This window comes from Struthio camelus, chromosome 1 (genome assembly GCF_040807025.1).
Source record: "Struthio camelus isolate bStrCam1 chromosome 1, bStrCam1.hap1, whole genome shotgun sequence".
NCBI lineage: Eukaryota > Metazoa > Chordata > Aves > Struthioniformes > Struthionidae > Struthio > Struthio camelus.
In genome coordinates this window covers 206,243,408-206,258,717 of record NC_090942.1, presented here as the reverse complement: position 1 = coordinate 206,258,717, position 15,310 = coordinate 206,243,408, and the positions used below count along the sequence as shown (strand labels likewise).

Sequence of the window (15,310 nt, the reverse complement as noted above, 5' to 3'; positions counted from 1 at the left end):
TTTTTTTCAGTTCTATCACTGAAAACATTTTAAAAATGACATTGTCATTGGCCTGCTGTAGAGAAGAAATATTAAAAATTCTGGGCCACTTTCACAGTGTTTAATTAGAGTCCTCTGAAGCATGGCCATTAGTGAGATAAGAAAGTCATGTCATCTATTGTTCCTCATAATCCATCACAGTCTCTAGTGAATGTCAAGCAAGCCAATCCAATTCATCTTGAAAACCATTAAAGTCCAAACACACTCTGACAAGCAAATGGGTGGGATATTAGCATTACCAGAAACAGAAGACACAATTTGATACTGAGAGCTCCAGGAGCCTGCAAAAGCAATGGGAACTTAGTGTCAAAGGCTGACCGAGTGTGAATAAATTAGCTTTGGGAAGAATTAAAATTTCTAGATCATAAATGACAGATGTCCCTCATGCTAGGATGACTTTCAGATCACTTCACTTGAATTTTATTAGGAGAGCAGGAAAAAGCAGTTACAGCGTAAAGGCATAACACTTCAAGATCACGTGTGGTAGGTTTTGAATTAGTCTGCCAATATCAGGACTGTTTGTTTCTTTCAACTGGTCCAGAAAATAAATAAGAAGTAGCAGATACAGAACAGACTCTTAGTATAAAAGAAGGGACAACGTACTTCCTGGATTTAAAAAAGTATTATTTTAACAAGGATATTTTTCAGTGGTCAACAAGCACAATGGGAAAGTGCTGCTGCTGAAGCAATCAGTGAGCAGGCTTCCAGGCCAGCTGTGTCACTCTGTATTGGTGTCCCACACAGCTGGCTGAAAACAGCTGGTGCCGCACACCGGAGAGGTTTTATCTGCACACACTTTCTACTGAACTGTGGAACTCACTGTCACAGGATGCTATGGAGGCTGAATGTTAAAACTTCCTCTGGTTCGAAAAGGAGAAACAAGATAAAATTGTAGAGAAGTGGTCCTTCAGGGGCTATGAAGCACCACTCTCCGCATGGCACATCAAGAGGATGGCTTTCCTCCTTGGATACAAAAAAAACCCCTGTAGGCTTATCCTTTTTCTTATACTTTTTCATTAAGCATCGTCTGTTGGTCATAACAAGACTCAGCATGCTGGGTTGGATGGAGTTTAGATCTGATCATACATAGCAAGTCTTACTGAGCTGAAGAACGGGAATATCTGACCAAGAGATAGCACTATCTAATACCATGAAAAAAAGACTAGACGAATAAAACTGTAGTTAAAGAGAACCATGGAAATGAATGGGGGAAAATTCCCACTGACTTCCACTGAATCAGTCCACATCTTAAAGTGAATTGTAGTTTATTACTCAGCACTTTTTAAAATCTGACTATTTACTACTTGTCTACCTATATATTTTAGAATCTAACTTTATGGACTTTCTCCTTGGCTAAAGTAATCTTGGCTCTGGATTGTTTTATTTGCATTATTAATGTATTTATTTAAATTCAGTACACTAGGACAAATTCCTGCTGGTGCAGTCCAGTTCCATTTACTGCAAATCCTCTCCTCCCCACTGACAACCGCTGAGGAGCTGGCTCAGACAGTCTGTGCAATCAGTAGAGTTATAAAACGCTGACACTTCCATTTTGCTGGAAGTTTTATCATTTCAGAGTTGGTGTTTCCTAATAATTAGAACAGTATGTGCTGTTTGGAACTTCTCGTAATATAAAATTTTCTGAAGGACTAGTTTTGTCAAACACAGTGTTTCATATTTTTGAATGGTGTTTTATTGTAATTTATAATGTAAAACCCATTTATAATAAAATGTATACTAAAACTAAAAAAAATCGCATTCCATTCCAAAAATATTGGAATAAAATGTTTTAACACAATAAAAGTCAAATATTTTTCAGGACAATATTTTGCTGAACTCCTGGGGAAGCTTTATTTAATAAAATGGCATATTCAAAGAGAAAACATTCTGCCAAAACAATTTTGGCCACCTACAGTAATGCAGTTTTAGATGCTAGCTTTGTTCTTATACAGGGTCTCTGAATTAAACTGTATGCAAGCCTAACAGAATGTCTAAGACCAGTCAGTATCCTTATAAAAACTGATTTATTTCACAAGTGCTATTATGGAAAAGTGCTATTAGTCTGAGATAGAGCAGAAGAGGAGCAGTATATAGAAAATATAGCTGCACAGTATCTGGCAGGGAACCAAATAATCTCTTCTATGATTCACTTTCAACTTTTTTTTTTTTTTTATCTAAGACAGTAGCAATGCCTACTTTGGCATCCTTTTTAGCAAGATGCTAAGTCATAGTTTCAGAAAGGCACCCACAAAAACAGTGCTGATTGATAGGGCTTGTCCTGTCAATGGCAGGATTGATCCTCTAATTGTCCTGTCACAGAGAGGACTTGATCTGGGTCAAGACCCCTGAGACTGGCTGGATGCCAGCGAGAGCAGCTCTGTCTCCACTCTTGGAGATGCCACTGATGCCACAGATTTGTGTGTGAGGAGAAGGTGAGCCAGGAGAGGAAAACCAGGAGAGTTAATCCCTGTCTTCCCACACACCCAAAAACTGAAGCAACTCCACTGGTCTCACTATGCTGTCAAAGAGGCAACTATTTCTGTCACATTACAGACAGGTTCTTCCATTAGGGTACTCAGAGAACAGCCAGGTTCCTATCCAGGTACCTATATTGCTACCTAGGAGGTACGTATTCAGGAGTTTCCAGCCCTGCTCTGTTTAAGAAATCGCAGAAGGGCAGCCCACCTGTGTTTATGCTACATGTACAACTGTTGTGGGGCTATAAGCTACGTTTTGCCACATTCTCTACAAAACTCCTATAATGCAAGCACTTTTAATGAAAATCTGAGATGTAGCCTTGATGAGAAAGATTTTCACCCTTAAAGGTGAGGAGGAAGTTACTGGGCTGTTTGACAAAGGCAACATCACTGAGACAACAAGATCAAGTCATATCCATTGAGGAGTTCTGTGAAAACGAACAGCATATGCAAAGAGACACAGTAAAGGAAGATATGATTTAAAAACAGCAGTGACTCCCAGAGATGAGGAATCACCTTTACATGAAAAGTATGCAAGCAGAAGTCCTGCAGAAATTCAGATGGAAGGGGGCACTGCTGATACCACGCAAGTCTAAATAAAGCTCAAAAGTGAAACATCTAAAACAATTAAGTCAACACAGTTTCTGCAGGGGTGAGACACTCCAACAGGCAAGCTTAGACCCAGCCTTTCACAGCTTAAATAAGAACTTATTCCCTGTGTGACTCCATGGATTTCCATAAACTCTTGTGGAGTACAGTTTTATTAACCATGTGTTAATACCTCCATCCTTGGAGTTTTTCAAAAGCCATCTGAACAGGGTCCTGGGCAATGTGCTTCAGGTGACCTTGCTTGAGCAGGGGAGTTGGACTAGATGATCTCCAGAGGCCCCTTCCAACCTCAACTATTCTGTGATTCTGCGTGAAACTATAAACAATCTAAACAATCTACCCCATATACTTGAAATAAATGTTTGCTCCCAGAAAGAAAGGTGTAGAGTAATACTGCTTAGAGAGGTGAAGAAATAATATTTGTCACCTTGTTATTTAAGGACAATACCAGTAATTTCAAAAACATGACTGAATGCAAGTGAAGCTCTCTAGTTAAACACAAAAAATGACTGAATAAAAATTAGTGTGAAATCTGAAAAATACAGGAAGTGGCACAACTGGGCCCTAATACTCCCTTCAGTATCTGGGTAGTACCATAATATAAACAAAGAACAACAGGAATTTAACTACATGAGAAAACTGGAAACCTCAGAGGCAGATTCCTTTTAGCTTCTATACATCTAAAGATGTGCGCATACTAGTAAACCTGACCTGAGAAACAGTCATAACTGTTCCTAGAGAAAATTCTGAATGTGCAGAATAAGATCAAGAAAAAGACCAATGCATAAGTGTAGACAATTTGGTCATTCCAAGAGGAAGGATGGTAGGAAGGAAGGAAGGATTTAGCAAATCATCACACCCTGTCCTATTCTGGATTGGGTTGTACAATTTGGTTCTCTTTCTCCACATTCTCTGTTGATTGCAAAATTATGAGAAGCTTGAATAAATTCAGTGAGGCTGCTGACCTAATAAATTTATAAAATTGCTTACCTTTTTGCAGAATCAAGGCCTGCATTGTCCACCTGTTCCTTTGAATATGTCCATTGTACAACGGAGATTCAAAACTCAGCCAAGCAAACATCAGAACATTTCATTTATGGCCCAGGACTATGGATAGTGTTGAAAATGGAGATTAAAACTAGTCCATGCTGTTCAGATGGGGAGTGCTTTTTTGTGTTTGGTCTCTAGAAAAATGGGAGCCTTTACATGTTTAGAGCGCCAAAGAACACCTGGCAACATGTAAAATTAACAAAAGTTTGCAGAGCTAACAGTGCATTTTAATTGCTCTGTCAGCCTAATTTGGTGCGCAATGTTAAAAATTCTGAACTTATACTATTAGAATAAAATGAAAGATGAAATCAAATATTAGTAAATTTACAACAGCAAAAAAAAGTATGCTTTGAATGGAGCATGTAGTCTGCAAACAATACAGTTGTTGTGGGAAGGGAGACAAATGCTGCTGTTGGATGCTCTAAAAGACTGGAAGCTTTTTTTTTTTTTTTTGCCATTAGGAACGTTGCAGCTATGCAAGTGAAAAGCTATACCTAATCAAACACTCTCAGTGGCTAAACTCAACTCTTGTGAATAATTCTGCAATTTACTATATGCGTTGGGATAGCAGGAAGAGTTTTATAAGCTAGGAGAAGTTTCCTTTTTCTCCGAAATCAACTTCTAACAGAGAGCAGAGGCAACAGTATTAATTGGTCTGAAATGGAAAAAAATACATGTTTCTTTACAAATCTTCTTTAAAAATGACCTAATATTGAAAATAAGATATATGGGTAAAACGTTAAATACTTCAAAGTGACAGAGGAGTCTCCTCTCCACTGAAACTTTCATACAGTTGAAAGCTTTACTTTGTCGTCTCTATTCGTAACTTAGGCGAGTTAGTCTTCCATAACCGACTATACCAAAAGCCTTTAGAGATCAGCTGTCAGAGACTCAGTCCAAGCATCCCTTCTCACTGTTGCTTTCTTTGTTGTGATGCCTAATTTAGGCTCTGCTTCTGCAAAGGCGTCTCTGTTTCCAGTGAGTGCTAGATATCACCCCAACCCTCCTATGCCTTACCTCAGAAACTTAGGACAGTGTAATAACGCCAAGCCATTTGTTTCAGTGATTCAGCTCCAGTAAACCGAAGCACACAAATGAGCCTTTGCAGAACTGGGACAAGAACTAATATGCTGACACTCAGAACGGTTTTTTTTTTTTTTTAAATTTGTCTTCACAGGTGCTGAGTTAAGGGAAGATCATAATTTGTGCCTTACTTTCATCTGAACACAGAGCTGGTGTCAGGACTAACTGAAAACTGTTTTGTTATTTTGTCTTACTCACTGCTAGCCTAAAAAAATCTTATTTATGTATGGAAACGAAGATAAAAGTGCTTTGAAGAGAGGCTGAAAGGGCCTCTGTGCATCACAAAGGGTTTGAAAACATTTTTTTTAATTCTTGAAGAAACGCTGAGAGAGCTGAGCAGCTTAAAAACTATGGCACACTGGTCTGGGTTCTCTCCCTTTAACTGCCACCTAAAGTAACCAAATCTGAAAAGTGCTGAGATTACTGCTGAGTCAGAATTTTCTGCAAAATACTCAGAAATACATAGTTGTCAGTGGGATGCAACTCCAGTATGAACTGAACAGAGATGTGTAACAGTCCAGAAAATAGAGAAATACCATAAATCAATTACCATTGACTTTTTGTATGATGCTACTTACAGCAGGAAGTAGCAATCTAACCACTCAATACTCAAATTTTAAATAAAAGTTGGCAAATTGGAAAGCATTCCAAAATGAGCTACCTGAGTGCTCTGAGCTCTGAGAAACTAACACAGCATGAAGATCCCAAAGCTCAGTCTATTCTGAATATCCAGGAGAAAATCAAGGGCTTGAGCATGAGATTTGCCAAGTTCTTCCTTTCACAATCTATGAAAGCAAGATGACTGTGACTTCTCAGAATATGCATAACCTTTAGTCTTGCAAATAAAGGGGATATCTAGCAAAACACATCACATGCAGCCTTCCTTGTTTAATCATATAGCTACTCACAGACATAAACTTTTGGGAAGTATTCATAAAATGAGTGATTTAGGAAGAAATACCCTTTAAGGTAAATTGGCACTCTCAAATTACTTCCAGCGCCTGCAGCACAATGTTTACCCTGCATTTCCTGCACTTCCCCACCACCCTTTTTTATTTCATTTACACCTTACTGTCCCAGATACAACTTGTCTTCTAATTGCTGGCAGACAAAGGATTTCCTTTACTTCATTCCTTTTTAATTGCTTCTCAAGAATATCTGAATTGCTATTATACTGTGAGTGCCAATGCTTGCTATCCAGGGTCTGATTTTACATATACATGAAGACAAAGAGCAGTCACTGTCTTGAGTGGCAGCTAGGCCCATAGCTGATTTGATTCATTACCCACCTGGTAATGACACATGGTACAAAACACCACAATAACGCAAGGATGTGCTCAAGGCAGCACAGCTTGATGGTTCAGAACAGGCTTCTGAAAACACAGTTGTTTCCCAAGTCGGCTGCTAAAACCTGCTTCCAGTAAGCTCCACTCCCTGCAACCTCTCCAATGAGCCACAAATGTACCAAACCTGCCCAGGTAGAAGAGTGGCTAATCTTTTCTTTTTTTTTTTTCCTTCGTAATTAGGAAAACTATGTGTCAAAAAGGCCCCCCAAAACCTTATTCTCACTCTTCAGCATCATTTACAGCAAATTTGTTAAGGGCTAAAAGCTCTCGAAGGGCTGGGACTCTGTTCTACAGCAGAACAGACTTCCAAGAGGGACAGGCAGTCTCCAAGGGAGGAAGGAGGAGCAAAAACCTCTTCCAAAAGCAGGTAGGACCGTGCCTAAGAGCAGCTCCAAGCTAACAACTCTGAACTTCTTACACAACATTTCCACATTTCCTCTTCACAGTTATAGATAGGGTGAGATTGAGGACAGAGCCTGTAAAATAAACTGCCTTTTGGTTCTAAATAGGTTGAATTACAACAATTCATACCAAATGAGAAGCGCTAGTTTGCTTCTCTTGGGGAAACATGTTGTTTCCAAGGGAAAATGCAGCAGAAACATTTTTACTGGTGCCAAGAAGTAGGGCCAAAGAGGAGCTGGAAATATTACCGCTGTCACAAGTGGCTGTATTTTTAAAAGAACCCAGAACTCCGTAAGCAGTTACCATGGGAGTTACCTTCTGCAGTTACCTTCTGAAACTGCAGCCCAGCATAGGTAGGAAAATCGAAATCATGACACTCTTAGGAAACTCTTAAAAACCCTGAAAATCAGTAATTCCTTCATTTAGGGCAACAGTATTTCCAAGGCACCCAAGCATAGGCTTTTGATGCAAGCATGAAGTATAAGTACTTTGGTCAATAAAGCTAGCATCCCACTTAACATCAAAAAGCTTTGCCATAATTCAAGAGTATGCAGTGAGACAAACTCCATCCAACTCTTTGAGGAGGCCTAATCGAGAAGGCATGTTCTCTCGTAACTCACCTGGGATGCACTGAACTCAATGAAGGGCTCACTAGTTTGGGTAACTCTCTTCCGAAATACTGAGGTAAGAGGCAGAGTAGGAGGGCAAGTGCTCATTTAAATGACTGGAAAGCATTAAAACTGGCATAAGTGACACGTGGTGCCACTTGCAGCTCTGGTTCCCTTGAGTGCAGAGATAAGAAGAAACATGGAGAAAAGTAGCATTTCCAAATAGGGAAGTAGGATATAAAGTGGCAGTGCAAACCCTGCAGCTAGTCTTCCATAAAACATATTTAAAGCTATTTCTCAGTAAATGGGGGCTTAATGACTATTATTGTTATCACAATATAGCTGAAGTGAAATTAAGGATTAGATATGGGCTTTCTGTAAAATTCCCCACCCTTTGATTTGAGTTGTATTATACAACTCTGCAATGCAGAATTTTCTCAGTGGCAATATTATGATTTGTTAGAACATCATATGCAAAGCTTATAAATAATCCAGGAAAACATTCACTTGTCTGGGGAATACCACTTAGCCCCTGTTTGGAAGGCGTAAGTGAGCTTTCTAGAATACACAAGACCTAAGCTGCTTCCTTCTAAATAAGTAATCCTCTCCAATCACACACACACGCATACACATATCCCATTCCAAATTAATGCTCTTACCTTATCTTTATTTTCAGAGCCAGAATCTTCAAGTTTGGTCCGAATCACAAAAGGAGTAGATAATCTCATGAGGACTCGTTCAAAGGTAGCACTGATCTTAGGAGAAACGATGTCAAAGCAGTCCTGGAATTTCAGTGTTTTATGAGTGTCACATCTGAGCTGCTTCCTAAGACCTTCTCCAAGCTGGAGAACCAGCATATTTGGATCAAACATCAGGTGGAAGGGGAAAGCTCTGCAGAAGGTGCTGATGCTAATCCTCAGGTCCAAGGGGGACTGGGATGTTCCTGGTGGAAGTGCTTTTGTGATATTTGCATTTTCACGTTCTTTGATAAGGAAAGTCAGACAACTACAATTACCTGGGTTCGTCCCCTCTGAACATAACTTATCATTAGTGATCTGTTCTACTTCCACTTCCAAGCGGTAAATCTTCTTTGCTGCTGCCCTTATCATTCCCGTCATTGCAAACCCCACAATATGATGTGGGTGAAAGTAATGAAGCATGAGGTTGCCTTCAGGTAGCTCTTTGCATAGGAAAGAAGGGGATTCCAGAGTGGCCTGTCTTCCAAATGAAGTTCTAATGTGCTCCAGTAAAGCATCAAAGCCATTGAAGAAGTCTTGAAGGGTCCCACCTACAGCTCGAAGAACTCTTTCGTTCTCATCAAAGCAGATATTGAAGAATTCCTCCCCAAACTTTTCTTGCATTTCCTCAAACTTCAAACCTATGGGACAACGAGATACTGATGTCAACAACATAGTATTGCTACCGTGCAGCATTTTCTCTTTCTGTTCTCTGTTTGCCTGGTATTTTTCCAAGTCATGTGAGAGTGGCTTCTCCTCTGTTCTACAGGCTTTTTCATCGAATACCTACCTGTGGCACCTAGTTTTCTCTCATGGTTGGGAATAATCCCAGGATGCCTGAACCACACAGCTTCATTCTGGCAGCCATTTTTGCTTGCCATTTTATTTCCTCCTGCTTTCACTTTCTTGTCCCAGCCAACTGTTTGCGAAGTTTACATTTGTCTTTCTCCTACTCCTTGCTGGAAGCCAGAACACATTATAATTTCCCTAACTTTACACATCACATGCACTACACTGTGTGAATACACCTGGCCAAGGATGCATCCCTGCCATTTTTTGACCTAATCACAGATGAGAAACTTTGCAGTTCTATTTTTACAGCGTTTCTATTCACTGCCTCTGCAAGGAATCCAGCTCTTACCAGCTTGAAGAATAAACTACTGGGACTGAAAGTCAGGCCTTGGACTTTCAATACGCAATGTAAAGCACTGCAATCAGATCACGCATTAGTAGCTGCATTTTTTTTTTTTAGATAAATACTTTTCTCATTATAGGTACTGGGAGCTGCCAGAAGATATGAAGGAACAGTTACTTCTTTTTTGTTGCCCGCAAGAGAGAGAAAAGCCTTTCTCTTTTAGGCTTCTAGGCTCATCCATCTTTAAAAAAATCCATGCCCCTTAGAGGTAGCTAAACTGCTACTAGATAGGACAGCTCTGTGATATCTCATAATGTTACTTCAAGTCTCCAACACAGAAATTCAAAGGGTTTTGATTTACAGAGGTGATAAGGCCAGTACTGCACAGGGGGAGAAAAAATATCAGTGATGAAAATCTCCGGATACAAATGCATATGCTACACTCGTTTGCTATTTACCATTTCAAAGATAACTTGGAAAAAAAATAATTTAAAGATGGTTATTAAACATTTTCCTCTGTTTTATTTTAGCGAGGAAATGCTCTGATAAGTCTCATCTGCATATGATGACTACATCAAATAGCAGAGTTACCAAGTTTATCAGATATGTGTGTGTTGTTCTAAGCTGTAATAGATGAAAGAAAAGTATAATCAGCTGTATCCTGATCCAGTAAAAGTCTGCAAGAGCTTGCAAGAGTTTGCAAAGGAAACCGATACGGGAATTAACAACATAGTTTCCTCCTCCAGTGTATTCAAATTTATTAAACATCTAACATGAACCAGGCAAACCCCTTAAATTGATCTTCAATATTTCAACAGTAATGAAGGGCAGCTATTTATTTCCTAAGGGCACAACAGGGCCTTTATTATAATATATATTCAGCATGCCTTACAACACTGATAAGATCCCAGGGGATCACTAAACTACTCATTTTTTGTTTACATTGCTTGCAGGCTTTTAAAATCGGAAGAACAATGCAATTAGTGACTTTCAGGCCCAGAGGAAAAACAGGGGACAGAAGTCATTCATCTGTTGTTGCAGACAACAGCCTTTGAACATCTCAAAGAAGCATCTGAACTACCTGTGCACACTGGCATGATTATCATGATCAATATTTAGAAAGTATTCTACAGCTTTACAAACTATATGCAAAGACAGTTTTGTTTGGGCCTTGGATATGATTTAGAGCAGTTTAAAATTCATAAAATTGCATATATAAGCAGGACAGCATGACAAAGCATATTTTCTAAGAGAAGTAATAGCAATAATTTGGGAAAGTTCTTCAGAATGCCATTATTCGTAATGAAATTTGGTTACTAAACTAGGTTAGCAGCCCTATTATTACAAAAACATTCCCAGGATCTTTTACGACCACAGATGGTCAGACCTGCGTCTGAGCCAAACGAAAGTACCTTTGGTACGCAATGCCCCCTAATCTCCTGACTCAAAGGAGAGCGTGCCAATTCCTGATTCATTACCACTACGTTTGCCTAACATAGTATTGCAATGTCTTCCATCAAAATAGTCATTACAACCTGAAAAGAACTAAATTCTAACCCACACCAATAACACTGTCTTAACTGGATATTAACAACAAGGAGTTAAGAAATTATCACATTCCTACATATATAATGAACTTCATACATATATAATGAACATATATATTTAAATCTTACTGTTGTTCAGAGTGAACAGTGAAGAACTTTAGAAGAAGCAAGTGTATAATTGTGAGAAGTCACAAGACTGCAGCAGGGGCACCCAACGCTGTAAGATTACAGAGGCTTCGAAAGTACAGGGAAAGGATGGTAACAGAAACCCCAGGGCTATTCATGCAAATCACCAAATACTGATACAGAACTGTGTAACATCCTATGAAATTGCCCAGAAGGAAAGCACAAGCAGCGCCTTCTTTAAAGTGTATTATGAAACTACAATAAAACAAATAGTTGCACTGGTGTCCTTGATTCAAAATAGGGTACATATAGAACTAGTCACTCTGATACCCGTACTTCACAGCCACATATTTAAGTATTGCCTTATTATCATTAAAGGCAATCATAGCTTAGTGCTTGGCCTAAAGTTTTGTTGATCATGTTTGATTGGTCTTGTTATCCACCCCAGAGAACTGGATGTTAAATCTGAATGCAACACACTGACCCCAAGCAACATGAATTATACTATGAAATTCAGGTCAATGACTTGGCTCTAGGATGTACCACTACTTTTTAAAACATTTTAGCCCTAAACTGAGTTACACACAGTGCCAGCAGAAAATTAGATTAGCTCTATTAGAAAAATAGATATGTCCAGTATAGACCAAACTGCTGGTCTGTCCTAGTCCAGAATTTTCTCTCTAATAGTAGGCACTGTGAGATACTGCAAAAATTAAACAAAGTCAGACAAACCTCTAAAACAAACAAGTATAATCTACTTATGGGGGAATTCTTCTTAAACCTCACCAATCAGATCAATTTTCGCCCTGAAGCTCGATGATTTTTCCTTAAATCAAAACTCTTTATTTAAATTCCTATTATACAAACAAACACAAATTAGTTCTTTCTGTATTTCTACAAAGCTATTGGCTTCAGTCATATAGTGCTGTGAAGCTGTACAAAATACTTAATCTCAGTTTTCACTGACTGAATCCTGCCTCTTACATGACGAATAGAAACACACATTTACCTTCTATAAAGCGTTATGTTATAGAACTTTCATCATAACCCTTTCTTTTACCACCACAGAAATGATTCCAGTCTTCTGAATATCTTCTGTGGACTTCGTCTCCCCTTACTCTCTATACGTACTGGAAATGTTTAGCTTTCAACAGAAAATGAAAATGACCATCATCGTCACAAGAAGAGAAATTATCACAATGCCCTGGATAGATTGCTGTTTGACTGCTCACAGATTTTGTCTCAGCACTGACTGGTACCAGATGCTATAGAAGAACTGTAAAATCTGAAGGAAAATCATGCAAAAAATAGGCTTTTGCGGAAGCTTCTCCTGACTGCTACAGTAAGTGTTTTGCAGGTTCCCTGATATGGAGATAACTACTAGGACAGGAGATATTTTTATTGCTTATAAAAAAGTCCTGCTTGTTAAAAAAAATCCCCTAGAACTCTTTGTCTCTATAGTACATGATTTACTACATTTTGAGATTTCCACAGGCTAATTATGATCTGCAAAAATTAAATTCAGTATGATTTCTAATTCAAATACATTATTTCCTGTGTTTTTTCCTTTGTTTTGAGAAAAGACGAATAAAATCTCCAAAATGATCTTCTTCATAACCATCAAGTTATACGTCTGCATAAGCAGTCCAGTCTTTTCAATCTCTTCCTGCCTTTAATTCTGCCTGTGCATCTTCATTTCATTTTTATTCTGGTTTTGCAGTGGAGTGATTCAAACTGAAGATGGCATTCAAGATGTGAGTCAATTTTTCCATTCATCAAAACAGAAAGTATTTTTCAGTACCATTTGTTATATCTTACTGGAAAGCTAGTATTTTTATTCTCTCTTTGGTTCATTTTGGCACTCTAATCAAATCTTTTCATTCAGTTGTCCACAGTTGAGATCTACGTGCATGCCCGAGCACTTCCAATCCAGAGACTGCTGTGCTCTCTTATTCCTTAACCCTTTCCAGTTTGTCTCCTTAGTAGCTTCTTTCCACTGCTTTTTCTCACAATGCCATTTTAATTCTAGCCCATACTGAAGAGACATTACATATGCACTTTTTTAAGAAGGAAATTAAAAGGCAAAGCAACTGTGGAATGAAGACAGTGCTACAGAGGCTTCGATTATGCACTCTGGGATCTTTGACTAAAATACTACATAAGGTCTAGTATTATCCTTTGAAAATGTATCTCAAAGACATTTAGAGATCTATACATGTGAGCCAGATCCAAAATTAGCAAAGTCTTTAAGCATAGGCTCAAAGTATAAATTAAGTATTTCATTGAACTGGAGTGTAAATAGATGACCTCATCCTATAAATAATATGCTAGTAAAAGGTCCGTTGTCATTGTCTTTTCAGCAATTTTGTGAGGCCACTACAAAATTCCAAGGAACTAAGGCTGTATTTCGAAGTAACTACTACATAACTTTGTGGAGAAATTACATAGGAACCTGTTCCTATTAAAGAAATCACAAATCATGGGCTCTTCAGAAACAAAAAGATGATGAATGACGCGATCCAAATGTTCAAGTCATCCATTCACTGGTAAGGCACACAGAAGGAGTTACAAGCCATCCAGTTACTCCTTAAAGTAAATCATGGAGACAATGGTCACAGAGCAGCCAGCATCTGATTCCTTTGGCATATACAAATCCATCTTATCTGGGATACCTATTAAGAATCTATAAATGCTAAACATTAATGGGATGGGGGAATTCAACATGCAAGTCCAGCACTCATGACGTGGACAAAGACAGGATTTTCCGCCTTCATTTATAGAAAATATCTCTTAAATGACTGTGGTCTAGTAGATTTTTAGCATGTGTAAGTTTCTTTTAAACAGTCCTTTGAATGGAGACCCAGGTAGCAGTTTAGGATTCCAAAGCATAATTTGAAGATGGTAGGGGAACCAACATTCATTCTCTCAATACAAAAGGCTTTGATGTGTACAGGGTGATGCTGAAGGTACATTAGATGGATTATTTCGTCTGTCAGTAATCCTAGCACTAGTGTCTAATTACTGTATAAAGGACTTTGACCTTACTTGATTATCATGATGAATTTGTATCAGTCTGGGAAGGAACCCCGATAACATTTTTATGTTGCCATTTTTAGTGGTTTTATATGAACAAAATAACATCATTTTATTCCTTTAGATATGGTTTAGACACAACTACGTAACTTGTACTACACTTATTTTACAGAACTATATAGGGCCTGCATATCTTTTAAGATTTCTTAAAATAGAAAGAGGATTATTGTTAGAAAAGTATTCCTCACATATGTTCACCTGTAATACTTCTTTTATCCAATTAAGTGAGACACTTTCTTCCCTTTTTCAAGTGAGGTTCTCCTCTGACAAATGACTCTTAAAAGCATTGTTGTAATTACCACTTCTCAGTGAGCTGCTGATCACCTGTGCTCAGATTACCTACAAAAGATTCTGCCCTAAATTACTGACACAGGGAGCTCAGTTGAGCTATTAAGAATAAGCAATGTCTTCTCTGCCCCCCCACCAAATAGCACTTTCAGGAACAGCCAGTTCTGCAGGCCAAAGCAAGCTGTCAGAAGCAAGACTATGGTCATATTGTGCCTCCCATCACATCTTGGAAACCTTACTTGCTTAGATTTGCACAGGTTTTATTAAACAAAAATAGCAATCAGTGGATTGATGATTCCTAAAAATAAGGCAGATCCCGTTTGTTTTGTATTAATTCTATGGAGCATACAGCAGTATGAACAGAGTTTTTAAATTTGCTTTTGTATTAAAATAAGGAAATATGGTTTTGAATCCACACAGGGAACAGAATTTCTTCAGTTTTACAAAAGAATCAAATGCTAATGAACTCTAAAAACATTTCCTATAAAATGCAAAATCCTCTCTCATAATTCCTTACATATACAGAGGCTCAATTCAGTTGACTAAATATAGAAATCTAATGCTACCTGAGACTTCATAAGGCTTCCAGGACATCTGCAAAAAGAACAGCACATAGTTACATATGCCAAGATACGGGACTTATGGGAGACCTAAACATTTTTGAAGCATTGACTCAGGCCACATAAGATATACCACAGCACCTAAAATGATGCCAAACACCTACGTTTAGGCAATGAATCATGCCTAAAATGTCTTCTACTTTATAAACA

General features: G+C 38.4%; 1 protein-coding gene across 1 annotated transcript in view; it reads right to left on the bottom strand.

Moving 5' to 3' along the window:
* Positions 1-15,310, bottom strand: part of GUCY1A2 (guanylate cyclase 1 soluble subunit alpha 2) — a 186,386-nt gene that overhangs the window by 142,170 nt on the left and 28,906 nt on the right. The window contains exon 4 of the mRNA XM_068930349.1: positions 8,274-8,992. Within this exon, the coding sequence (XP_068786450.1) occupies positions 8,274-8,992 (719 nt within the window). The remainder of the gene's footprint in view (positions 1-8,273; positions 8,993-15,310) is intronic.